Source organism: Corvus cornix, chromosome 14 (assembly GCF_000738735.6).
Source record: "Corvus cornix cornix isolate S_Up_H32 chromosome 14, ASM73873v5, whole genome shotgun sequence".
Classification (NCBI taxonomy): domain Eukaryota; kingdom Metazoa; phylum Chordata; class Aves; order Passeriformes; family Corvidae; genus Corvus; species Corvus cornix.
This window is the reverse complement of record NC_046344.1, coordinates 9,235,773-9,262,805: the sequence shown is the minus strand read 5'-3', so window position 1 is coordinate 9,262,805 and position 27,033 is coordinate 9,235,773. Positions and strand designations below refer to the sequence as shown.

The 27,033-nt window shown below is 37.6% G+C and overlaps 1 protein-coding gene across 3 annotated transcripts in view; it reads right to left on the bottom strand.

Moving 5' to 3' along the window:
* Positions 1-359: 359 nt before the first annotated feature.
* The window catches only part of SNX29 (sorting nexin 29), a 114,564-nt gene continuing 87,890 nt past the window's right edge, over positions 360-27,033 (bottom strand). The window contains exons 21-22 of one of the 3 annotated variants that reach the window (XM_010392238.4): positions 19,137-19,171; positions 18,531-18,590 (exon numbers count right to left, since the gene is read on the bottom strand). In XM_010392238.4, coding sequence (XP_010390540.1) covers positions 19,153-19,171 — 19 coding nt within the window. In that variant the 3' untranslated portion in view covers positions 18,531-18,590; positions 19,137-19,152. Of the gene's footprint in view, positions 2,266-13,032; positions 18,591-19,136; positions 19,172-27,033 lie in introns of those variants that run through there. The other 2 variants (XM_010392237.4, XM_010392234.4) reach the window with 2 other exon arrangements.

Below are 27,033 nucleotides of genomic sequence, written 5' to 3'. Positions count from 1 at the left end.
AGATCCATTACTTCACCAGCCAGATAAGCCCATACTGAAATGACTCAATTAAAGAAGAAGAAACCACAAAAGTGTTACCTCAAAGTTCAGGCTGAGTTTATGTGCCTTGCTCTTTAGGAAAAGTGAAAACCAAGAATGTGCTTAATGGGCTACAAAATCAGAACTCCAAGGGGACCTAAGATCTGGCCAGCAAGTGTAATGTCTCCATATCTTTGCCTACCAAAAGTTCATTCCTTTGTCTCTCCAAGCATTTACTATAGTAAAACATTAATACACAGATTATGTTGCTTTACTAAAAATTAATTATTTATTATTATTTAGGCTTTATTGGCATGAAGCTAGAGTTCTTAATATAGTTACAAAATCTTACATCTTGGACAATATATATCTGATTTGTGTTTCACAATACATTAAAAACTAAACACTTTAAGCTATGCTATTTCTATTACATATCTATTTTGTATTTTACAATATGGACTTTTATTTCTGTGAGAAGTTTGAGTCTTACAGAATTTACACAATGGTGAATGCATTTATTTTACTTGCTGAAAACTTGTCTCAAAATTAAATAGGCCATTTTGTTTAATACGAAAATGCAAGGGTCTCAAGCAGAAACATTATCTGTGCTGTTCACCAATACCTTAAGAAATAAATAATGAGGCTTACTTTTATAAATCTCCACCAAGAACTAGTCCTGTTTTATTTATGTTAATAAGGTGACCTGGGGAATACAAAAAATAGATGAAAGGTAGGTGGCACTTCCTGATTTTATCTTTACGTAGTTCTTGAGGGAAAGCATCCATTTCTCATGCTGAATGAAAGTGTTTGCTTCACACAGTGAGCAACTGCTTACAAATGCTTTCGAGTATAACTCACTATCTGAATAATCACTGCTTGAATAACTTTATTTTGAAGGGGTTTAATGTATCTTAAATTAGAAAGATTACTTCTTTAAGAATAGTGGGAAACAATGAAGTCCCAAAGTTTTACTGCTTGAATGTAATTCTGGAGCATAAGTTCTTTTGTAAATACTGGACTAAACACACAACAGGTTTTCTGTTAGAATGCTGCTTTAATATATTTTACAATACCCTTTACTGATGCCTTGTTTTCTCACATGGCTCTTTTTGGGGGAACATTATAGACAATCAGTCAGCTTTATATGTTTCAGAATTGCTCCTGATGCCTTTCTTTCACACAAAAAAGCCTCTGTAGTATATTATACCACTTAACAAATGGGAATTTCAGACTATGTTCTTTATGTACATACATAAATTGCTTTCATTTGTTTATGCCAGTGGCTTCCACGCTGGAATTGTATGACTGCTGAATAAACACCTTTTCTCCCTGAATTACATTTTTTCATGCCATTCATGTCTGCTGCCATGCAGTACAGGGTGTATGTAACCACTCAAAGTGAGGTGTGCTTTGCCTCAGAACATGAGCTGATTCTTAAAAACTCCTTGGAAATACCTTGGAATTCCTTTCTACCAGTGGCCTAATGAAGGAGAAATATGTTTGCACAGGTTTCACCCGTGGAAGTCAATTTCTTTTTTCTCAGGCACAACTTTGTTACAAAAAAGAATAGTGAAAGTTGTTTGTTCTCATTTCCATCCTTTTACTAATTGACTGTAATGAGATCTCTGATCTGCAAACAAGGGAACATCACCTGAGCAACAAATGTGGCTCTTCCCCACTTAACCATCTCCATTTAAATGTTTCTGGATTGTTCAAGCTTACTCTCATGTGTATTTCAGCTTACATTAGGTCACAACTAGACTCCTCTCCATCCATAAAAATGTGCTGTTTCCTTGAGAGTAAGAAGGAAAATTGGCTTATAAGATAATTAACATACTCTTGAAGGGATGGGTTTGGAATTACCTTATTTTATGAACTTTGAGCTCTATGTCATCTGTTCCATGCCTTACCCACCTAATATCCTTTTCCTCTTCCTTCCTAAACAGTGTCTGCCCAACTGCCTATGTGCAGCTGTAGTCCATGGCAGTGTCTCTCTTACTCACTGTACAGGAGTGAGCCCCATTTTGAGTTCTTGCACTACCACAAAGAGACAGCACCATGCAAACATCTGGCTGGTACCAGCCTTCCTTTCAAAGGATACACTAACAACAACTTTTTCTGTTTCCTTGCAGAACAGGTATCCTTGAGATGACTTGCCAACTTGCCAGCCATCAAGCACGCACCACATGCACTGCTCAGCCAGCCAGCAGCCCAGACAAATTGCTTTCCAAGCTGTGTAACGCCAGGCTGAAACAGAAGAAAATGTGAGTACAGTAAGTACAAACCTGACACCAGAGCGAGAAAAGCATTAGACAAGATCCAGTTCCAAAATGATCAGTTGGCACCTGTGTTTGCCAGACATAGAAAAACAAGTCTAAAACACACACATGGAAACAGGAAAATAAACTTTGACTCTGGGAAACATTTTGAACATCAGAATAAAGGTAACCAATTGCATGGCTTTTTTTACTTTCTTCCTTTAATTGGATGTCCTTGTAAAGCTCTAACCTACAGGTTAGACAAAGCAACTCTGGCTGGTTTCCTTTACCTGTGGGGAAGAGCTGTAAGCTCAGCCCGTGGATAGAGTTTCCTGGGTGTTTGTCATCGGAATGTGGCATATGTGGAGAAACCAAGTTCTGGGAATCCTTCTCAATGTCTCTCAATAGAAGGTACAGTTATCTATGGTGGCATTGATTCTAAAATACTGTGTACTCCATTACAGCCTCAACTAACCACCTCTAATGGGAAAATTATCACAGTTTATCCCTTGTTTATAGCTAATAGAACATAATAACTTGAACTGTTCATAGGATTATTCTTTGTTATAATGTCAAACTTGTAACCATTTTCTACACTAAAATCTAACAAAAGATGTGCAGCCACAAAGAAGCAATTCTCTGTTCTCCAGTGTGCTGGCAAAACTTTGTAATTTGGATTTACTAAAACTGCATACCCACACAGAAACACAAATTGTTTCAGTTTAGCAGCTTCAGATATTCAGTTCTTTGATATGGATATAGAAAATATGTCTATATGTGAGGGAATCTTCTTGTTAGTTGAATATTACACTGACAGTGGGTCAACACTGGATTTGGATGCATTTGCATTTGATATGTGCGTGCTACCTGGTCTGTACTTTCCCTTCTTTCCTGGCGTATACTTTGCTAAAAATAAACATCACCAATGTTCACTGAGGAATGTTTTCATGTATCTGCACTAAGGAGGCATCTAAATCTCAGAAGTAAAAGTAAAGCCTCAAAGACTTCACAGCATCCCTGACCTTTCCCTCACATCTGCTCTCCTCTTCCTACGTATCCATGTATGCAGAGGCAAAAAATTTACAAAGCGGGAAAACAAATGGAGTCATACGATTCGTTCATCCTGGGTCACATCCCTGCTTTGACAAGGTACCATTTAACCTCAGACTGAACCTGATTTCCATGGGCCATGGGGAACAGTTGTATAACAATGAATAGTTGAAACACAAATAGACAAAGATTTTACAAATCAGAGCAAAGGTAAATTGTTAACTGTTATTTTAAAAATATTACTTTTCACTGTAGCTTATCTTGAACTAAATGCTATAAAACTACAACTTCAGCATTGCCATTTATCCATTAGTTCTGATATTGAGTAGATAAATTCTTTAGTATCCTTTTACTCTAAATAATTTAAAAAGAATGAGTCTCGAGGAAAAGCTTCAGCCTTAAGAATATATCACTCTAGTATGGCTTTATACTTTTAGAACTGTATCAGTATGTGGTCGCCCCTTGCACAGCCAGAGAATTATCAGGTTTGACACTTCTCTGCAGGACATTGTTGCTATTTCATTTTCTTAATGCTGCAATTAAGGATTTTTCAAACTATTCCTGATGGCAGCTATAGTCAAATGTACTGCACAGTTTTTACCTCTGAGTGAAAAACATCTGTATGATAATTGTAGGATGCTATACATTGAAGGCAACCTAAAAATCTAAACATGTCAGATGTGCTCCCTCCTCTTTTCCTTATACAAATGCTTGAAATTCTCTCACATTCCAGCTCAGTTACATCTAAATGGAACATTACATTCTCTTTAGCAATATGTAAAATAAGATGATAACTCATAATGCAAAATCCAATCCCAACTTAATGTGGTGGTAATAGAAAACTGCTTTTATCCCCTTCATTACATAGACGTGCTATGTGCCTTTACAGTGTTACATGGGATGCAATTTTGCAGTTACGGATGAATCCAAATTCAATAGAAAATGTTAATCAGAAAGAAAACTGTTATGGTCTATGCTGTAATAAAGGTTGACCTTGGTTCTTCATGAGGTTTTTATAAAACTCCTGCCTGCAGAAGATATCCAGTGGCAGGAGGGTTCTGATATTGAATTCAGAGTGAATAAAGAGCACAGAAAAGTTGAATAATCCTCCTCTGTAACTGTGTTGGACCTTACGAAGCTTGCAGACTTTTTTCCCTATGATTTGACTCTCTTACTCATCTTATTCTATTTCAGTAAATTAAGGCATGACTCATAGAAAATCAGAATCCAGGCACAACAAAGATACCATATAACGAGTCATTTAGTTTATATTGAGAATGTTGGCAAACGTATATGTATGCATGCTGACTGCTCTCCTGAGCAGTCACTGAAGCTTTTACTGCTGGATTTTTTTTACCTTAATCAATTTTACCTTTACTGCTGGATTCATTTTACCTTAATCAATTGCACTATGACATTGGATTTTAAAATGGGCAGGTTTGATTATGGTAATAATGCTGTACAGCTGACTCAAGAATAATTATTAAGGCTAAAATTGTAATTAAAGATACATGCCAATTGCCCAACTTACTTGTGCTTCTTAAGAACTATTTATTACTCATTTAAAGAACGTTTTCAGACAGATTAAATTAAAAACACCATTTCTGTCTATGCCAGGCATGTTCAGGAAAAAAATAACAACTGCATATCAGTTCAGAATCTAGTATTTGACTAAGCTGGGAGAAGCACTAAATAAAAAAATAAAAGTTGACAGAGCTCAGCTGTCACCTGGCTGACATCTCCTAACATCCACATCATGACCACGAAGCTGAAATTGGTTTGGATTTCTTCTGCTGTGTTTTGTCTGGTCCTGCTCATATGTAACATTGGCATTTGTGAGCAGTAACCAAAAAACTGTATTACATGAGAATCTGGAGACATGGTGCAATATATGGCAGAAGGTAAGACTACTTTTGCTTGTGCTCCTCAGCATGATACATATTAGTAAGATATATTAGAATTTATATGAGCTTCATAGAACACAGTAAGTGGCAATTTCTCCACATGGCATTGCCCTCCAACCTGGCTGATGAGTTTACATAAATGCTAAAGCCTCTCTCATGTCTCAGGGCCTGCAATAGAGATCTTTGTGAAAGATAGCAGATGGGGTAACCTTCTGTTTTAAGCTGAATGTTTCATGTTCTTTCTCTCAGTTCTCTCATATTTTATGTCAAATTTTCAAAGTACAGTCCTAAACCTCTTGCAGCCCAAGAACTCCAGATTAAAGACTAAAAGCCTGTAGTCCTTGGATGTTGCAACAAACATTCGAAACCAATCTCTCTGGACCTTGCAATGCATGAGTCCCTTCTGGTTTCTCCTTTACTTTTCTGTTCTATTCTGCTTCAGAAGTTCTTATATTGGTCCTACAAATGTACTATCTGAGTACATTTCTGAATCATGTTCTATTCTTGTCCTGTTCCCTTGAAGGAACTGATCTGTGCTGTAGCATTTTGTTTGGGGATTTGTTTATTTCAGAAAGAGTTGTTTGTACTTTGAGGCTCTATACTTACATTAGAAACCACAGAGATTTTTGATACTATGGTTTTGGTCTGGACTCCAAGAATTATGAGTCTCTGCTCTCCTCAGGATTACAGGAGGGAGTGTTTAGGATCATACCCTTTGCTTTTGAGCTTGTGCCCCAAGCATTGATACGATGCCCAACTTTTAGAATTGCCCTCTTACATTGCATGTAAGTTATTCTCATTCCCCTCATCTTACTTTTCTAAGAGCAGGAATAAATCTCTTACATCTGTCACCAAAACACCCTGTGGTGGTTTTTGTCCACCTTATGATCACAAATCTAGCCAGCTTCACACATTATCAAATACTTCTATATGGGCTGAGACGCCTTCCTTTTGAAAATGTTGTAAAACTAACTTGAGCCTGAATGCGGGCGGAAAGTTTCACAGTGTCCTTCCTCTTGAGCAGCAGACAGAGAGCTGCTTCCACCTTACTGACCATATTATTTCATATATTAACACCTTCAGCATCACTGCCCTCTCTCCTGGTGTGGCCTGCCCCTTATACACAGACTGAAAGTGGGTCAAGAACACACTGAAGAATTACAATTGTAATCAATGTTCGAGTCAAAAATCCAGAGTACTACTGCATATAGAGTCATTTGACACAGTAAATTACAGTCAATATATAAACAAATAAATAAAATACCCAAGTGTGTAGCAGAATTTCATGCTTTAGCACAGATAGGCCATGAGCTGAGGGTGAATTTCTAATTAAGAGAGAATTGCTATGGTAACCAGAGGTGGTCACAGATAATTGGGTGTGAAACCCCATGAGGCTTCATGACAGAGGTGTCTGCATATATTATACAGCACACTTTCTGTTTCTTAAATAGAATTACATTGTCAGGTCAGGCATATTTTTCATATTTTAAATGCCTTCTTTTTGATCAACCAAAGTGCAACTCGTAAGGGGTCTCTGATCTTTAAATGGTATCAGAACAGTCAATGTGCAAAGACAAACTGGAGTAAGGATTCTCAGCCTTAACTTACTCTCAGTGGTGGGTTAAGAATTAAGACAGGCGTTTGACTCCATGTTTCCTAACGCACCTGAATGGGACAGAGAAGGGAGATAACTCCCTGTGTTGGCAAAGCAGAGCAGTCAGGGACAAAGGAACACTGCTCCTCAGAATGGGACTGTGCACGCTGTCCAGCTTCATGATTGTCTTGATACTATGTTGTCTTAGTTAAAACAGTTATTTTTTTATCACAATTCATGGGAGAGCAAAGGGATAATCACGGAAACTGAATTATTCTGTGCAACCCAGACCAGTCTGATCAGAGCAGAGGGGATGCTTAAAACTCACATCAACACAGTGACAGCTGCATCAGCAACCAATTGTGATTAAACAAATTTACTTAAATCTACAAAAATTATTTATCAACTTAAGCACCTCCTATTAGATATTTCTGAGTATTATTTTAGCTAATTAGATATTCATTATCTATGTAATGAATCCTATATTATTTGTGTAATGAACCCTGATGAAGATTAAAGGAAAATCTCATTATTTCAAATTGTTGTTCTGACATAAGATTTCTAAGATTTGTATTTAAATCCATTCTTGAACATGTGGATATGAATGAAAGGTCAGCTCTTTGCTTTGCAAATCCCCATTTCTCTGTACCAGCTGTACTTAAAGGGCACAGAGCTACTTCAATGCATCCAATATTCCTCTGGTCTGGAGGAACCTTGTGAATTCTCACAACAGGATGGATTCAGAAATGGGTAGGATAAATAGATCAACTCCTGCAGACTTCCACTACTACTGCAACTCAGAGAAGTTTTGAAACTCACTTCTTTGAGACATTCGGGATCTTTAAATCTTAATTGTTTTAATTTCCCATATATTGATGGTGGTTCTCAAGGTGCCTTGGTGCATTGCATTTGACAGTTTCTCTGTAACCAAGGAGTCAATTAATGAGGTCTGCCTTAACACATTTTCGTGTCCCTGTTATCAGCAAAACAAGAACATCCCTGTTCTGCATCTTTAAACGAGGTAGTGGGTTATCATCAGTCTCTCTGCATATCTGAAAAGGCTGCTCAGCCACTCTGAAGGTGCAATCTGTAAACACAGTAGGGCATTACAGCCGTCAGGAATTATCTGACAGAAAAATTATCAAAGGTAGTCAAAGCTCTCCATCCACACTGATAGTGCCAATCTAGCTGTGTTCTGCTGTTTCTGCACATCCAGATTTCCCATTAATTACATCTCAGCAGGAGTTCTGCATACAGCAGTGTGGTCAAAGACATTTTCAATCCCTAAGGAAAAGCAGACTATCATACTGTACCCTCTGTCATGCAGCGAGGAGAACCCTTCCCGTGCTGATTAAGTACAGCAGTTGACAGCAGATGTTATTTGTTAATTACTGACATATCCAAAGGGTCCTATGGCTTGACAGACTCGGTAACAGATCCATTACCCACTTTGTTTTATCTCATTATGGAACATATGGTGGCAGTTTGATGTAGTACAATTTTAAACACTTTTTTTAATGTATTCCTACACTGAATTCCTCAATCACTTTTTCTGTTGCTTCTTGATGGGTCAGAACATGTGCTTTCTTTTATTTTCCTTTTTCCTGGTATCCAATTACCCTGTATTTTCCAATACAGTACAACTGCTCAGAGTTACTGATATATCTTATCTGCCAATTCTTTTTTTTTTTCACCTTTAAAAAATATCAACCAGATGGTTTCCAAAAATGACAATTATATCTAACGCATTGTTTGAAATTAAAGCACCACTGCAAAAATGCCTCTCATCTTTTTAACTGCTTGAAGTCATACGTATCACTTTGGGTGCACAAAGAACTGTGTGTTCCATCACTGTATTAAATAAAAGCCCACTGAGAATTTGAGCTGCTTCAAGATAAAGCTGAGCAAGTAGCCAAATTGTATGCTACAAAGTCCTAGTGTGTATCTAAAACTCAGATCTGAAAAGCAGATCCTTCAAACTGCTCAGCAGCTTAAATATAAAAGACATTATTTTTTTATTTAGTCTTACAGTTAAGAAATACACTTCCTTGTGTACGTCAGTGGAGATAAGATATATTTCTAATGACAGATGTCTGAGGTGTTACCTGCTTTGATTTGTAGCTAGAATGATACTTAACTATATTAAATTGTATTTGATTTTCTACTTTTTATAAATCTATCTTCCGTCTTTGGAAAGCACCTGGGGATTGCTACTGCTGATAATTTTCTTAGGAACAGCATGGCCAGCAGGACAAGGGCAGTGACTATCCCCCTGTCCTGGGCACTGAGGCCACACCTCAAGTCCTGTGTTCAGTTCTGAGCCCCTCTTCATGACAAGAACTGGACATGGAGGTGCTGGATCATGTCCAGAGAAAGGAACAGAGCTGGGGAAGGGGCTGGAGCACCAGGAGCAGCTGAGGGAGCTGGGAAAGGGGTTCAGCCTGGAGAAAAGGAGGCTCAGGAGGGACCTTGTGGCTCTGCACAACTCCCTGACAGGAGGGGGCAGCCGGGGGGGGTGTCAGTCTCCCAAGTGACAGAACGAGGGGAAATGGCCTCAAGTTGTCCCAAGGAAGATTTAGATTGGATATTAGGAATAATTGCTTAACCAAAAAGGTTGTCAAGTCCTGGCACAGGCTGCCCAGGGAAGGGGCAGAATCACTATCCCTGGAGGGGTTTAAAAGTTGTGTGCATATGGCACTTGAGGACATGGTGTAATGAGGGACTTGGCAGTGCTGGGGGAACAGTTGGATCTGATGATCTTAGAGGTGTTTTCCAACCTAAATAATCCAATGATTCTATATAAAATTGGGAATGTTAATAAACATAATTTAATTTCCAACTAGAAACTGAAATGTAGAAACTGTCAGTGTAATTGGCACATGTTAAAGCGTCTTCCTTCATGGATGAAGTAGCACTTGAAAAAATAAGGAATAAAATAAAGAAAAAGCAAAATACTGACAAAAATTAGGCATTTAAAATTAGTTTTAACCTGATAAAATCTTTTCTTGCTATATTCACTTAACCTGTAAATATTTTTCACAGACTGAAGCTATGTAATAGCAATATGAAATCTATTTTATAATAGCAATAATTCCCAAAGAAAGGCCTTGTTTTTTGACAGCTCTGGAAGATGTTAGTTGGAATAATTAAGGCTTTTGTCATGCAGAATCTACAGAATCACAGAATATTCTGAGCTGGAAGGAACCCACAAGGATCATGGAGTCCAACTCTTAAGTGAACGGCCCATACAGGGATCAAGACCACAAAAAGTTGATAGTGTAGAACTCACACTGACTAAAACAAACCTTCGATGTACCTCAGCTGTTTCTGAACAATATGCAGCACCAGGAATAAAATTAATCATGAAAACAGTCTTGACACAGATCCGTGCTGTAAATCAAATCTCTCCTGATGGGAGAGAGTTTTTAAAGTCCTTGCCAGGAGTTACTTCGAGAGACAAATGGAGACTTTCAGCTTTCACTGCTGCTAGATAGTTGTTTATTAAGTCTTATCAGAGAAACAGAGTCACTAGCATGACCCAGACACAGCACAGAGCAGAGAATGCAGGAGAAGGCCTAATTATCAAGATTTACACAGCCTTTTAAAGATAATTTAACCAATGGTTACTAAAAATGTATATTATTTTCACTTTCCTACCAATTATTCAGTAACACAGCCAGGAACTGCGGAATTTTTTGTCCAGTCATCCCAAATTACTTTTACTGCAGAATATGGAGTAGTAGAAGAAGAAGAAGAAGAAGGTTTGGAGGACAACAACAATCCTCCATTTTGATATTTTTTGCTCTTATCTATTCACTACAAAGAGAAGCCCAAAACCTCTGAATTTTTCACCCTGTGACAATCTTACATAGTAGTCTATCACCTAATTCACACCATTGTATTTTCTAGTTCTTGTCTGATAGTTGGCAATCTTTTTCCATGGACGAAAGTCAAAACACTGTTGTTCAGGGGGGTAAAAACCCTTCAAAACAGAGAAATATTCTCGGCACTCTGGGTTCCTACATAGTCTTAACAGGAAAATGGAGTAGTTAAAGTCAGAGCTGAAGCACTATGCAAAGGTGAATTTGTCAGCCACGAACTCTAGAAAACTGGGGAAGGGCAGATCTTAGTGATTCAGAAGAGACCCCAAAAATAGCAAAAGCTCAACACAAGCAGGTGAGTGTGAAATAAAGAGTGAATCTCCAAGCATACAAAGAGCATGGAAAGCTTCCCACAGAATGACCAAGCCCAAGGCCCCACAAGCTTGGTATTTGGAACAAAGTACAAGTGCAGAGGTTCACCCAGAGCACAACAGTTTGCTCAGCACAAAGCTCTGAAGGCAGGACATCTGTTAATGAGGGGCTCACGTGACTGAAACAATTATGAGCTGCATATGAGTAAGGCTAGAAGGTGACATTAAAAATAAAGACATTTAGCAATGACAAATGCAGTGTATGGAATAAGGTATATGCACTTGCTGAGCATCTTTAAAATACTGGGAAATTAAAAAATGTAGGAAATAGGATGGATATTGTTGAATTGGAAATAAAAAGCAAGTTATCATCATGATTCTTAGAAATTGCACATCATAAAAGCCTGCTGTCCCAGTGCAGGTCAAAAAATGGCAAGAATAATTCAGAAAATAGGCATGACACACACACACAATCTGCATGATGATTTTCTAGAACAAAATCAAGCACGACTTGCAATATATCAAAATGTCAGCTATCTATTTTAATTTTGGGAATACAGTAAGTTCACTCACAATACTTAAAAGGTCATTCAGAAAAACTGCAGTAGCAAAAATCTTACTCTAAACATGCTCTTTCTTCTGACAGATCATTTGTACAAAGCTTTTTCCTTATTTCCTTAAAGTTTCTAGGGAAATTAAAAAAAAAAAAAAAAAATCAGTAAATCCTCTGCAGGTCCTTTGCTGAAAAGAAAAAACTCTGTAGGCCCATGTAGAAATGCCAAGCTGTTACAATTTCCCAAGTGCAACCTGAATCTTTGCCTGGATGCACAGAAAAATCAGTAGTCCCTTTAAATTATCTTGTTCTTCCCAGGATTTTAAAAGTAGCAATTAAGCAGCAGCATCCCAGCATCTGGACAAGGCAGTGGGGTACAGGACATAAAGGGTTACAGCATCAACCCTGTTCTTTCCAGCCTTCTCCAGCCCAGGGTTGGGAATCTGGTTGTCTTTCCCCGAATGATCAGATTTTACCCTTCCCATGCAGTTCAAAGGCTCAGACCTTTCCCTGCTAGGCAGGAAATAAAGCTCAAGTGGCCAAGAAACACCCACTCAGAACAGACACTTGTTCTGCAAGGCTGAAACTCTGCCCCTGGTGCAGGGAGATCTCGAGTCCATACAGTCCCAATCAACAGCCTGGGGCTATTTGTGGTCTAGTACCTCAAGCAGACAGAAAAGGAAAAAAACCACATTGCTTGAAACTATTAATTTAAAGTTTATAAGCATAATTTTGCTTTATGATCTTAAATAACTGAGATATGACAAGCAAAAACAAAATCCTAAGGACTGCCAAGACTAATTAAAAGTAAAGTTCTCTTATCTAACTCCTGTAATGAACCCTAACCTGCCATGGGTTTTAAAAGATGCAGATAAACATCACTGTAAATTTTACAATAAGTGTCTGTTTTTAACATGAACAGTTCAACTAATTAGATCGCTCTGTAAAGGTAGTGGCTTGAAGAATTTTAACTGAATTAACCAGCAGATTATTCTGTGAGTATGAGGAATCTACTAACTAAATTATTTTTGTTAAACTACAGCTTTGTCTGGTGGAAATTGATTAAATGCATGTGATGCTTCCTTTTTAAAACTTCCTTTTCCACATGATATGGAAGCATTCAGTTATGAACTGGATATGAATTGCCAACTGTATCATATCTCAATAAAAGGAAATAAAACAATCATATGTGGACTCTGAATGTAAAAATGCCAAACACCACAAATGTAGTGGCATTGCCTGGCATTGTTTGCCTTCCTGCTTATCTAATGTGATTATAAACTGAAATGTTCAGGATGGCTTTCAATAAATACTACTTCTCATATGAAGAAGTAAGATTTTAACAAATTAAAGTCTGTTATGTACATACATCACTCTAGAAACACATTGAAAAAATGAACATAAATCAAAGAAGCAATTACAAAACACCTGAATAGGACAAACAGGATGTATAAACACTCTACTTCAAAGAAAAGATGTCATTTTTTATTTTCTTCTTGGTAAAGTAGCATATTTAACCAGGTTACAATAAAATTACCACAGGATATTAAAAAAAAACCAACCAACCAACCGACCAACCAAAAAAAACCAAAACAAGAAGAAAGTATTTAGAAAATTTTATATACATACATTTGCTTAAAAATTCTATAATGTAAACATTAGCATAGCAAGTTAAAATAATATTACAGTTTATTAATACTTATTTGAATACTGTACATATATATGCTTAATTAATAATGTCTTTTCTACAGTTTAATAGTAACAACAACAAAAAAAATCCCTCCCCTAAGTCAAAAGGGAAATTCGGCTTCTTCAGTTGTCAACAGGTGTGGTCCCACATCCAAGACACTTAGTTCTTTATCTCAGTGTTAACTAAGAAGGAAAGCACAGCCTTTCAGAACTGCATTTTTAACCACACTTACATTTTTATAATTTTTAGTGTCTTAAATGATTAATACTCAAAAAGCCACTTATCGCAGTTTAACTACAGTCATGGCATGGAGATAATTTCTGAAATCTTGTTAAAGGAACTGATTCCCCTAGAGGGAAGTGCAATAAATTCTGTTTTGATGCAATAAAATCAATATTCTTTTTTAAGTCTGGTCATCTGCAGCAATTTGTAAATCTGGAAAAGCCATTCCTTTCTAAACATTTCAATGCTGTTGTCTAGAATAAAGTCATGCCATTATGAACGAAAAATTAAGCCATTAATATTGATTAGAAGTATGCTCTCATTATTTTGGTAGAAGGAATTTATAAATAATCTAAGTTCTCTATAACTGGATCATAAAAGCACAGTTAGTGCAGAGTGAGAAATAAATGAAATGTACAGTGTCACACCACTGTAGAACAAGTGGTTTATCTTCCATTCAATATGTGAAACACGAAGCAGGTTAATTGATATTTTTAAACATATTTTATATTTCATATAGATATTTTCCTATAGTAAAGTGTTTCTTTGAATACAGAATGCTATGAAACTACCAAACGTACAAAATAATAATCAAGTTAATAGTCCATGTGATACAGGGTGCTGACTGAAATACTCCGACCTAAAGAAAGTGAAGGAGAGAAATCCTTTACTTTCTTGAATTGTTTAATCACTTTTTTTGACTCAAGATCCAATACTGAAGCATTACTGTTGTTTCCAAGGAATAAAATGTGGTTTTGTGTGGAACAGGTTTCTTTTCATATATCCTAGAGTTCCAGCTGGAAGAGCCCAGATTTGCAAGGGTGTATAGCAGCAGGATTAGGTCAAAAAGTGGTGGTTTTTTCTTTTAAACAGCTGTTCCACAGGTGTCTCATAGCAATTTCAAATAGGTAACTGTATTTTTATCCACAGGTATATATTATCTGTTCTCAGAATTCCAAGCCATTAGATGAGAAACATTTTGGGGTGGGGGAGTTGAACCTTTGAAATGGCATGAAACTTCTAGCAGAACTGAGATCCTTGCATTCTTTGAAGGAAAAAGAATGACATCAATACCAAAAAGCACCAATTACTAATGCTGGTAACAAAATACCAGGTTCTTAAACATTAATATGTCCTGGCAGAAGCATCATTAGTTCACTGGGGGTTCCCCAAGTCTCATTTATTACTAGCTTGCTACTCTGAGTCAGTCAACTGCATTTGTTAGTAGGTTCTTATTAATTAATTTGACAGCTACCATGTAGACATTACTTTGTACAATAAAACATGACTGTCAAAAAAAAAAAAAAAAAACCACCTTAGCAATAGGTCACAATTTTGAGCCAGTAATCTTTAGTACCATTCTGTTCTTTCTCTAAATACTCATATTAATTCAATCACAGTGGTTTATGACTTGCAGTAGATTCTTTAAGGTAGTATAATTTGATTACAACTCAACATCAACAATACATCAACAATATATTCCATTAAAAAGACTGGCTTTAAAATGATCTTCCTAAGAATATGTGACTTAATGGACATATCAATTTAAGCCTTTATAAGTTTGTCAATATCTTGCCTCATATAAATCTTGGAGATTTATTATTATTATTATTGAGAACTTTAATTTGCAAAAGCCAAGTCAACACACTGCACTCTCTATAATGAATGAGAGAATCTCGAAATAAATGAGATTCTGAAAAACCACAGTCGATCTAGGAACACTGATGGTCACATCTGCAAAAGCTGGAAGAGTTCTGCCTGCTCTGGGTGTCTTAGGGAAGTGTTCATGGTGGATGTGACTGGACAACAGCATTACAGTAAAAGTTGTGCCACTTCTTTACAGTTTATTTTGAACAGTCACTAAAGGATCCAGAGGAGAAGCCCTGGATCTAAAGACAAAGCAGGAATGAAATGCAAACAAGACCACAAACTGCTCTAGGCTGGCTCTACCAGCCCACAACCCAGGGCTCCCAGGAACAGCTCCAGCACCCAGCCTGCCACGAGTCCCCTGTCCTGCAAATACAGCACTGGTCACTGGTGCCAGCAGGAACGGTCAGTAATGAATTAATTAATAATTCATTAGTAATGAACCCAGTACCTCCTTGTGAGCCACCCACTGAGCATGGACGGGGGTTTAAAAGATGTGAGTCAGCCAAAGGAAGTTTAGAGATGTACAAAAATTGCAACTGCATGGAATTGGGTGAACAGGATAAACTGATAAAATCATTCCACTGACAGAATCATGGTTACACTTACAGGTATTTCAGAAGAATAATATAACTACTTAGGATTCTTAATACCAATGGGCCAACCTTCTTCAAGAGGCTTTGCTGGTTCTGGTGAATGAACACAAGAAGTGGGATTTCTAACAGATACATAGGATTGCAAGGGCCTTTCAGAATGTCTTGAGGTGGTAGAAATTTGGGCATTCCTGTCAGTAGGCACCTACTTGCACTCATGCAAGTACCTCAGTAGTCTTCAAAAAAACCAGGGGTATAAAGTGGGAATGCCACCTTGTGAAGAAAGGCTTTCATTTGATTATTTCCTGGGATTTTAGAGAAATGACAGCTGAGCTTTTAAATGGATTAGTAATGCACCCATTATGGTATCTTGTATCACCAAGTGAACATTGTTTGCAGACTGTAATCTTAGGAGCTGATACACAATTCAGCTAAAGTTAACAAAGAGCAATTTGTATACGGTAAACAAGTTTAGTATTTTTATGTGATTTACATACATACATAAAAAATTACAAGAAGCAAGATAATCAGGAATGAAATAATTTTAAGAGCTAAATGCAAATACAAAAAATTCCTTTTAAACAACTAAAAAGAAATTCAGTCTGCAGTAAATGAAATTTCTTACATTTGCAACTTGCTGAATAAGAAGTACTTGAATCTTTGAATTATTTCTTGAAAATGAATACAGCTTCATGTAACAGATACATCACCAAGGTTTCCACACAGTGTTTTCTTTCAAATTTACTTGCGATTCAGTGTTAGTACATGTGCCATATTTTTATTAACCAAGTCTCCACTTTCTGAAAAATAAGTTAAAATTGTTTCAAAGTGGGACCATTACTATAGCTACTTTTCTTTCCAAAAAAGACATACTAAACCATCAGCAGTGCATCAGACTGAAGAGTTTGGAGAAGCTACTTAACTGTCAATCTACTCACTTTCCTTTCTTCTTAGTAAGTGTCCCACTGTAACTAACACAAAACACCAACAGTAATTCATCTGTTCATGAACACACAGCAGCGAGCTCCCAGGCTGGCCTTTGGGCTTTTCTGTTTATCTGTGTGGTAACTGAGATCTCTTACTGACTGAGAAATATGGTTTCATTTCTGTGACATGATTTCACCTACTGAAATTTCTGACCTGGAGAGTGAATCCCACTCCTCTCTGCCACATTTTGCTGTTGACTGCAATCTAAAAGCTGCATATTTCAGTGGTGGGAATCCAGCACGTGGGGCTCACACTCAGGCACTCTGGTCCACTGATGCCACTCACTGTGGGTAACAAAGCCCTTCTCACTTGAGAGATGCCACTGGAAATGACTGGACCACTGACCTCCCTGAACAACACACACTGCTCACAGGTTTGCAGAACACAAGTTCCAGTTTGCTGAAACTTTAGTAAAGCACTGAGGTATGAAGTCTGTTATTAATCATCAGCTTGGTTTTTTTTCCTGGAGAATAATATAAGATGTGAAAATTTAATATAATGAATGGATAATAAAACGACAAGATACATCAATTTAAGTAACATCCCAAAAAACTTCTGAGAGGAAAGATGTTCTTACATAAAGGAAAACCAGAATGCAATTGATAGAAAATTTGAACATATACTGCTTAAACTTAATGAAGAGAAGAAGATAGCTAAAACATAATTAACTGCCTACGGCAGTGCAGCTAATGGATACTGAACTGGATTCCAGTTAATCCATGTCAGGACTTCCATCACTTGTAACAATTCTTGTCACTTCTTTAGTTACTCTTACAGTAGTAGCATTACCAATTACTTTTCAATAAGAGGTGATGGGTAACAGGCACTTTCATTACAGGCAATTTTTAAGTATCACCATGTGAAGGGTTTTACAAAGTCAGATTAAGAATTCCACCCTGCCCTGTTAATGATGGACTGTTCTGTAACATAAACAACAAATTAATAACAAAATATAATCCAAGACTTAAAAGCACTGTTTTGCACCATTCTAATTTTGTGTATCCTTCTGGTGGTTTGTAGAAATGAGTAATATTGCACCTGCCTTATAGCAAGACTGAAATTTCACTAAAAAATTATTACATTCTCTGATTTTAAAGACTTACTTCCCACAAATGAATGCTATTGAGAATATACAACTAGAAATGTACAAAAGCTATTTTTTCACCTGCAATGTTTTTCTCATCATCTACATTGTCAAGTTTTTTAAAAATCTTTGTGTGTCAGAGGTTTACAATTAAAAAAAACCCAAAACAACCCAGCCTTTCTATTTACAAAAGGTAATAAATTAGTGAGGTTCTTTTAAGCACATCCTTCTGACATACTAAGTAGTGATAATCATAAAGGTTCTACTAAGAAAAAAAAAATTGTCTTGACATGAAGCCCATGTCTCTCTGGAACAGAAAACTGTACATGGAAAAAGGGACAACATAATACAAACAAGGAATTCATTGTGATAGAAGGACTTCAGAGGAACAAAGGAGAATTTGTGCAGTGCCGCTTTACAAAACAAAGGAAATGCCGATCAGTTTGCTGAGCTCTCGTGAAGAGCCCTCGTATTCTTTTGAGAAAGTGATTACTGCCTTCCAAAGTAGTTAATCAGGATATGACCCTTGGTAATGAATGTCTCTTTTCAGGATTTAAGTTGATGCAGCTGTAGTCTCTTCAGGAGCTTAAATTATAAATATAGGCTAGGAAGGAATCACAGAACAATTTAAAGTACGTGCTGCCCACAGTGACAATTAAGGAGAAGGGTCAGAGATCACCACTCTGAGGCTCCAGGCTCCGGGGCTCCCTTGGGTGGCTGCGGGACAGTTTGGGGAAGCGGGTGGTCACTCTTGAGCGATTGCTTTTGCTTACTGGCTCTCCAGAGGGCGGGATATCACTAGGGAGACAAAAAATAAACACAGAACAGCTAATTTATGTTATATGTAAATTGTTGTGTAGTATTTCCAACATGAAAAAAGCAGATGTTATGAGAGCCTGGCACATGACTGCAAAGTACAGCACACATCTTCAACATCACGGAATTGCATTCTTTCTACTGGTATCTCAAGTGTGAATTACAAAATGGGCTCTTTCAGAAATGAAAACTAGTAGAACTTTCAATACTTTATGGAAGATTGTAAGTTACAGGATAAAAGCAGATCTCTATGAGTTGCAGTTCAGAAATGGTGGGAAAAGCATTTTGAAGTGATAAAAGTACAAGCAAAATAGACATGAGCTTGGATGATGCTCAATTAACAATCCTCTAATCATGGATGGATGTATCATTACATGATGAAGTACACTGGTAATACATCCCTGAATTCTTCAGTCTCTCCTGACCCACAACAGACTACAGTCTTACATGAATGAGCCTTTTGGAAAAGACTCTGAGAAGAAGTACATTAAGTTCAAAAACAAGCAGTAACAGAAAATTCCAGCTTACCTAGGTGATATTCAGGCTATAGACTCCTCGGAAAACTACAGTATAAAGGGATAGCATTGTACTTTTGCCATTCTTTTACAGGACTCCACATGGTTTTTAATTAAACTGCTTACACACACATCAATAAAAATAAAACTAATTTTTGCATTTAGCAACTCAACTAAGCAATAAAATTACACAGCATACAAAGCCAAGCTTATTTTCGTAAGTGAAAAACCCAAACCTTATAATACCGATCTTCAGAGTGTGATAACAAGTCCAAGAGGGAAAAATTGCTCATCTGCACTTCTGGCCATATTAAACAAACACAGATATATTTTAAAACAATCCCCAAAGTTCTCTCTGCAGTTCCTTTTCCTGCAGTGACCTTCCTCACACAGAGGTGAGACACTCCTGCCAGAGCCACAGGCACACTCAGGCCCCACTGAGGTGTTTTGAGCACCCACATGGGAGAGATGTTAGCACAGCAAAAGCCTTTAACTAGTCCTGGGACTGAGTGGAAAATTCACCTGCAGGCAGCAGAGCACTTCTGCAAGGAAGGGCAGCTGTCCTGCCCTGGCCATTGGCTTTGGAAGTACCGTGCACACACAGCCGCTCCCACAACGGTAAGAGAAAAAAACTACAGAAAAGTTATGTTCAATTCAGATGCTAAGCAACAGAAAATAAAGTTTTGTGGGGTTTTTTTTAATGGCAGAGTATTTAACTGGTCTAAGTTTCTAAGCAGAAAACTCTGAAATAGCTTTATTGAAAATAATAAAGGATTTTCCTAAATCAAGATTTACCACATTCCTATTACAGTATTTAGTCTTCCAAGGTAACTATGAAGTCCTTTGTGTGAAAAAATGCATAAAATACTTGTGGCATACATCCTCCTCTTTTTCAATAACCAGATTAACAAGTTAGATCTTTAGTTCCTTGTTTGTCTTGTCACGAAAATAAAAAGTCTAAAAATTAGTTTAGCCTACATTATTAATTCGTGGTAGCCAAGGATAATTGGACTTCCAACCATGGCCCTATGATTTCTGATTCTGAAACTCAGCAATGCTATCTAAGTTGCTGTAGAGAATTCTGATCATGTGAATCCAATTTCAGCTGTGCTCATTACCATGGATTTCTTTTAGTAACATGAATATTATTACTCATAATTTTTATACTATTTATAAAATTGAGCAATGCAGTGTTGATACTGTAATGCTTGTAAAAGAGAGCATGTGGCATTGGCTTCAGAGGGTTGTGATTTTGTTTTAAGATATGTATTTTTCAGAAAATGTAAACGTAAAATAATCTAAATATCAAATATAAAATGGAATAAATTTAAATGTTCGCCTCATTGGGCTTTGCTCAATCTAAAATAGGTTAATTCACCAGCACGATGGCCAGTGCTGACAGAGCTTTGGCTTTCTGAGGCACACGGAGCTTCCTGGCAGGTACAAGGTGCTTTACCTTGCAGAAGAGAGCATGAGTTAAGCGCAATTACTGTAATTTGGTGATTGCTTTACAGAAAGCACATTTTAATGCACAAGCTCCTCCTGCTGGCATGTCCCCAAAACGACATCAGTGCCAGCCCATGGAGCAAAGCTATTCAGAGGGAAAAGGGCAAAAGGGGCAGAAGGAGTTCCCCTAAAATGAAGAGAGATGAATTAATACCAGTCTGCCTTACCAGGCACGGCTGAGGTAATCAGGTCATTTAGGGCAATTACATGAACACCAACGTCTGTGAGCAAAGGACAGAAATTGCAAATAATTCTGCTAATGTAAATGATGCTACTCCACAACATGATATGTCTAATAACTAAATTAGAGGTTAATTTATCTTAAATGTCTTAGCTAATTTTTATAATGATAATCTAAGACACATCATTATCTAATGCAGGTTTACAGAAATCAATGTATATCTGAGGAATTACATCTTCATGCATTCAGCATGAAATGAGAACTGGAGCTGAAATTTAATTGATCAACTTCCATGGAAACAGATGTTCTATGGGGGAAGAAGTTTCAAGTATTAAAAAGGAGTCATAAATTTAAGTCTTTCAGCCCCTTTTCGTCCTCCTTTTTTCCAAACCTGATGGGAGAACCAGCCATCTCACTTGCCTGCTTCAGCTCTGGCTTTTTTACCAAAATGACCAACCCCCCAAAACATACAGTAATCAAATAGGAGGAAAAGATTCCTCTCCCATCTTTTCTGTCTCCTGTTATTAGATTTAATAATTTAGCTGTGGCCTTGAGGTTGAATGATACCTATAAAGTCTCTGGCACAAAACAAGACGCTTCTAGAATGTACTGACAGTTCAACTGGTCAAATATTCCATGAACTCTTGGGCAGTGGCATGAAGACCTTAAAATGATCCTGTCTGTATTTCTGGCAAATGCACATGAAGGTGGAATTGAGACAAATCTATTTTTGCCACCCTGTGTTTGGGATGGAGAAGAAAGAATACACCATTACCTACAAGGTTTGCAATTCCTCTCATTTGTCACATTCAGTAAAAATAGTCCCTAGGTTAGTTGGGGGGGGGAGGGGGGGCTGAGTTAGGGTTCACCTATAGTTGATGGTTTTACTCAGATTAAGATACAAATTTTAAACCAGGGAGTAGCTGTGCTGCAGTAACTCTCCCAGCCCAGCTGCCCCAAGTCCCTGAGGTAAGTAAGCACTTACTCTAAGCCTACACCTTTCCCTGTTTGGCTTTAATACAACATTCTGCTTTTCATTCTATTGCCTTCTGAGCCACAGAAGCCTGAGCAGCGTCCAATTTTCTAGGCAGAGCCTGGCAGGCAGAGAGGCTTGCCAAGCACTGCCCTGTTCAGCAGTGGAATGTCCACGTATTAAAGGCTCAAGTTCTTTTCTACATTCTCACCTTGGCCCATTCTGAAGAAAAAAGCAACCTGATGAGGCAATCAATTCCTCCTTCCCACCGGGTCATTGTTTAGCTTTTAAGCATTCCTGATTGATCTGCCCAGCGTTTGTTTGGCAAATGATTCAGTTTCATTGATTTTGTCTTGGTGTCAAGTTCTGCCTGAGGTGCCTCTATAGAAAATAGCTTAAAATAACCGGTCCTTTTCATCAGCTGCTGGTTTATTCATACCTTTGATTTATCGCTCTTCCTGTATCCAAATGTAAACTGTATTTTGTGGGGTTTTCTTTACATACTCAGCATATGGAACTTCAGTATTCTCTTGGCTGATGTTGTGAGCGTTTACATGAAGAAATTTATTTCCCAGCTCACTGCCTATTCTTCAGGATAAAATTAGAGAGAGAAGTTTCTGATAAAAATAGTATAACATGTCTGCAATTGGAAATAATTTTGTATCAGAGAGAGATCAGAGAACAGAAGTAATAAGCACATCTTGGAAGTGTAGCAAAGCTCAGGATCAGGCATTTCATGTATCTATCTATAGATCTATCTCCCATGTAAATGCCTCTCTGGAGACATTCTAGTTTCACTTGAGTTATATTAAACACACCTTATGAAAAAAGGCATTTGCTTCCAGATAAATTTGGTGACTTTTGCCAGCTTCTTGTGTTATTAATACTTTGTTAGTCATTATATTAATCTAATTCTGGTTATAACCTCAATGTTTAATGTGGTGCTCAGGCAGGCAGCTCCTCAAAACGGTACTGTTAAGCAATGCCCAGACTATATATCAGGAGATCCTTATTAGACAATTGAGAACTAATTCTGACTTGACAGTGCAACATATCTCAGCACCTTCTGCCAATTAAAATCAGGTAAGACACCTCTTTAGTGGCATTATTAACTGATTCTGAATTCACCAATTTCACATACTGTAGTAACTCCTGCTTTGCAGTCAGCTGGGTAAAATCCTTGTTTCCAGTTGTTGTAGTGTAAAAATAATTAGAGACACATTTCCTGCCACTGATCCCAATTTTGTAGAAATTAAAATATAATTATTAATGAGAAACTGTGATCTCCATTTGTTAATATAAATGTCTGATTTGGATGTTTAAAGAGTCAGTTATTAACAGAAGAAATAGAAAGAGAATCCCTCTATAGTACACTCTGACACTGAAAATCCTGTAGAGCAAAGTTGTCAGGTTACAAACTGAATAATCATTTCCCATCAAGATTAGATCTGAAATGAAATTTCAAGAAATGAAAAGCATTAATTCTGATATTCTGTCCAACCAGTTGGTTAATGTACAGCTCCTTCTACTTCCACATACACACTTCTAGACCCATGATGTATTTGATCTCTTCTTGCAGTGAAATAATGACACATAATCGTGTTTCCATTTGTTATAATTCAAAGTACCCTGACTTGAACATTCACATGCTGTAATTCAGTTTCCATAACAGCATGAAGACTTTCTTCATCAACATCTGCATTGTTATTTGAATTTTTCTGTAAACCATGACACTGTACATAACTCTGATGACGCAATGTTTTTTCCCCACTAACTTCACTTTGAAGTTGGCATAACAAGATGGTTACTGTATCTCATAGTTATATAACTGAATAATATCTATGTTATACATTCACTCAGGAAATTCTCAGAACCCTGCAAAGGTGACCTTTCATCAGTTTCCATCTAAGCAATACTTATACTTAATATTCTCATTCCTTGGCTTTCTCCTGCACAATGACCTCTTGTGTTTGGGAATGGTTACTGTCCATGTGATGCCCCAGACAGAATAACAGAATGCACGAACACTGTGCTCCGGCAAACAATCCCTGCACAGCTAACTAGGAAGACAGAAATCACCAAATACAGAATTACATGTATTTATAATTTATATATTTTGGTTTTGTATTCCTGTGCTCAGTTGAAAGGCAGGAAGTTTGGCTGTTCCCTATCATTTACCTGATCCTGAGCTCACTAAAGCACTGAGATTAACGGCAATAAAAAACTTGGTTCATATTCCTGCTTTACTTTACCATGTCAGACTTTCAGCCTTCAACTCCACCTAATTTCACCACCTGGGAAAGGCAGCACAGTTACCAGTCTCCTGTTTTTCCATGGGCTCGGGAGCAAACAGCTCCTGGTGCTTCAGCTCTGAGCTGGGCAATGGCCCTGGTGCAGTGAGCTGGCTGCTGTGTCCCTGCTGAGGGGCTCTGTCCCCTCCATGCTCCCTGACTCTTCTTTGATCCAATATTTGGAATATTTGCCCCAAAGCACTGCCATGTGCAGCTTTCAGTGAGTTTAAAAATCTCCAAGGGAATAATGAAACTTAGCTCTCTTTGCTTTGAGTTTTGCCAGTAAACTGCCGTCATAAAAACCAACCTGCACAAGCAATTACCATCATTATTTTATTTTTAAGAACAAGCCCCTTCTTTTAAAATTACCATAGAAGCCAATGGAATGAGAGAGAAAAGTTGTAACCAAAACATGTTGTTTTGATCTTCCAAGGAAGTGCTTGAGTTTTAATTGCTCCATCAAGTTAAGAGGTATCAGCTGCTTCTCTCAAGTATCTTCATTTCTCATGAAGATTACACATGATATTAACATGTGCAAAAGGCAAGAGAGAGCTGATGGGACCATTCTCAGGGTCAGATCCAGATTTGAATCAATGTCACATTCAAAATAACAGCTATGAATATAAAAAAAATGAACGAACTTAAAAACTGCTCCTAGAATTATAATCACAACTTTTCTAAAAAATATGGTGGCAGTGATAATGTGAAGAACACTGCTCTACAGCAATCACTCTTTCTGGGTTTTAGTTTTTAAATACTATGGGCATTGTATTGCACTTCAACTGTAAGCTTGATACAAATAGTGATCCATGACCTAAAAACCTCAAAAATATAGGCCATAATCTCAACCCCTGGGAGCTTTTAAACTGTTCTTCATTTTAGTCCATTATTTAGTTTTCCTAAGATAAAAAAGAAATTTCCACTGAGTTGGATAAGCTCGTAGAAAATAGTAGATCTGCACCTGGCAACATAATCACAGGGAGAGGGTTGAGACTTGGCATAGTGGAATTAGAGCTGTACTCTCTAAATAAACAAAAGTAATCAAGATGGGGAAATATGTAAATAAATGAGTACCATCAACAGAATAACAAGGGAAATGCTGACTTTGTTCTTGGTAATGGAGACAGGGACTAATGTTTACATTTAATCCAAGACAGAAAAGGAAGCTCATGGAAGAATGACATTGCCTGGTAAATGACTGAGGGAGCCAACTTGGGATGCAACAATCTTGATGGATTAGACAGAAACTAAACAAGCATCAGGCTGGCCAGCAAAAAGATGACCACAGTAATCAGCAACCAAAATAACATTTTCTGTTTAATCATATTTTAATTATTTTCTCTGTAAAAAAAGAAAATGTCCATGATAAATGCAGATCATCCTTTTTTTTCTCTCTGACTCCAAATTAGGTTAACAGGCAGCAAAATCTGCTACTGACTCCAGCGGGAGTTCAATGCACGGTGCATTGCTGGCCAGGAGCTCCTGAAATCTAGGGTCAGCTCTCCAGGTATCATCAGAGTCTTTAAAAAGTATATCATCTTGGTCCATCTATAACTCAGAACTTTGCCAATGAGTTCAAAATAAAAATAAAACAGATTTGCAATAAGCTTGCTCCTGTGCCAGAATATTAGAGAAGAATCAAATCAGGACACCAGTGAGCAGCCGTGACTCTCCCACTGCTGGCAGCCACTGCAGTGTAGCTCCAGGGCTGGAGTGACATTCCTGGCAGCTAGGAGCTGCTGAGCCTTCTCAGTTCTCAGCCCCTGGAGAAGCCTGTAAATGGCTACTGCTGCCCAAAGAATCTGCTTCTGGAGGCCAGCTGAGTTTTGTCCCACAAGGAAGCTATCACAAGATCACAGGATCACAAGACAGGCACTTTCTTCATTTACCTATGAAATCCCTTTCTTGTTTCTTTGAGTTTTGTGGCTTTTGGCCACATGAAGATTTTGCTGTTAGGAAGAACAGTCAACTTTGATAGAGGACATTTTATGGCTCCAAGTAAACTTTGAACTAAATAGTAAATCCCTGTCCCTGGTTTAGAAGCTCACTGAAGCACCCGTGTGCAGAGGTCAGTATCACACGTGCACATGTACGGTACCAGAAGGCTGTGAGATCATGCAGAATTTTATCTTTGTTGGGGTAGTTCTGCTTTGCCAGCAGGAGAACAGCCTTAGCAGACAGGAGGTGAAGCGTGTGCCTGCAGTTCCCCCTGCAGTGGTGCTGTGCTGGCCTGAGAAGCAGGGAGGAGAGGCTGTTTGTGCCCTGCTCAGGTTACACACAGAACCTGACTGCAGTGACAGCTCCACAGGCAGACAGGAAGCCTTTTCATCTTATCCCTGCCCTGTACTTAGAAATGCTGGGCACTGGATTTTCTTGGAGCCTTGAGGATTTAGATGCATTTTGACTCTGCTGTAGCACTAGCAGTAAAAATATGATAAAATATTCAGTCTGCCTGACAATGCAAACCAACCCCATTTTCTTTCCCTTTGGTCATACCTGGCTATTCTCAATAGCTGATGCTTTAGGATTTATCTCTTTTAATATGTAGGAGTCTTCTACTGAAAGATTTCTAACAGACTCAGACATTTAGAGCTGTTCAGTGTATATATATGATTTACCAGATTTACTGTACTAAGACTAATAAATTAAATCTCTTACAAAGAATTAATTTATGAGTTCTTAAGAATAAAATTTGAGAAACAAGATTCCAGAGGCCAGATACACATGGAATAGCAAGAAATGGGCTCTGCTGTTTGCAAGGCCCATATTTCTAACTTTCAGACCTAAAGATTAACAGGTCTCTTTCTACCACATATCATAACTTTTACTAAACTCTTAAGTGTAATTGTATTACACTTCTAAAATATTAATCTAAAAATAAACCTTCATACTGCTGTTGATATAATCAAACTGTGGAGCACTGTGTAATTAATACATAAAGATCTGAAGAAAAATTACT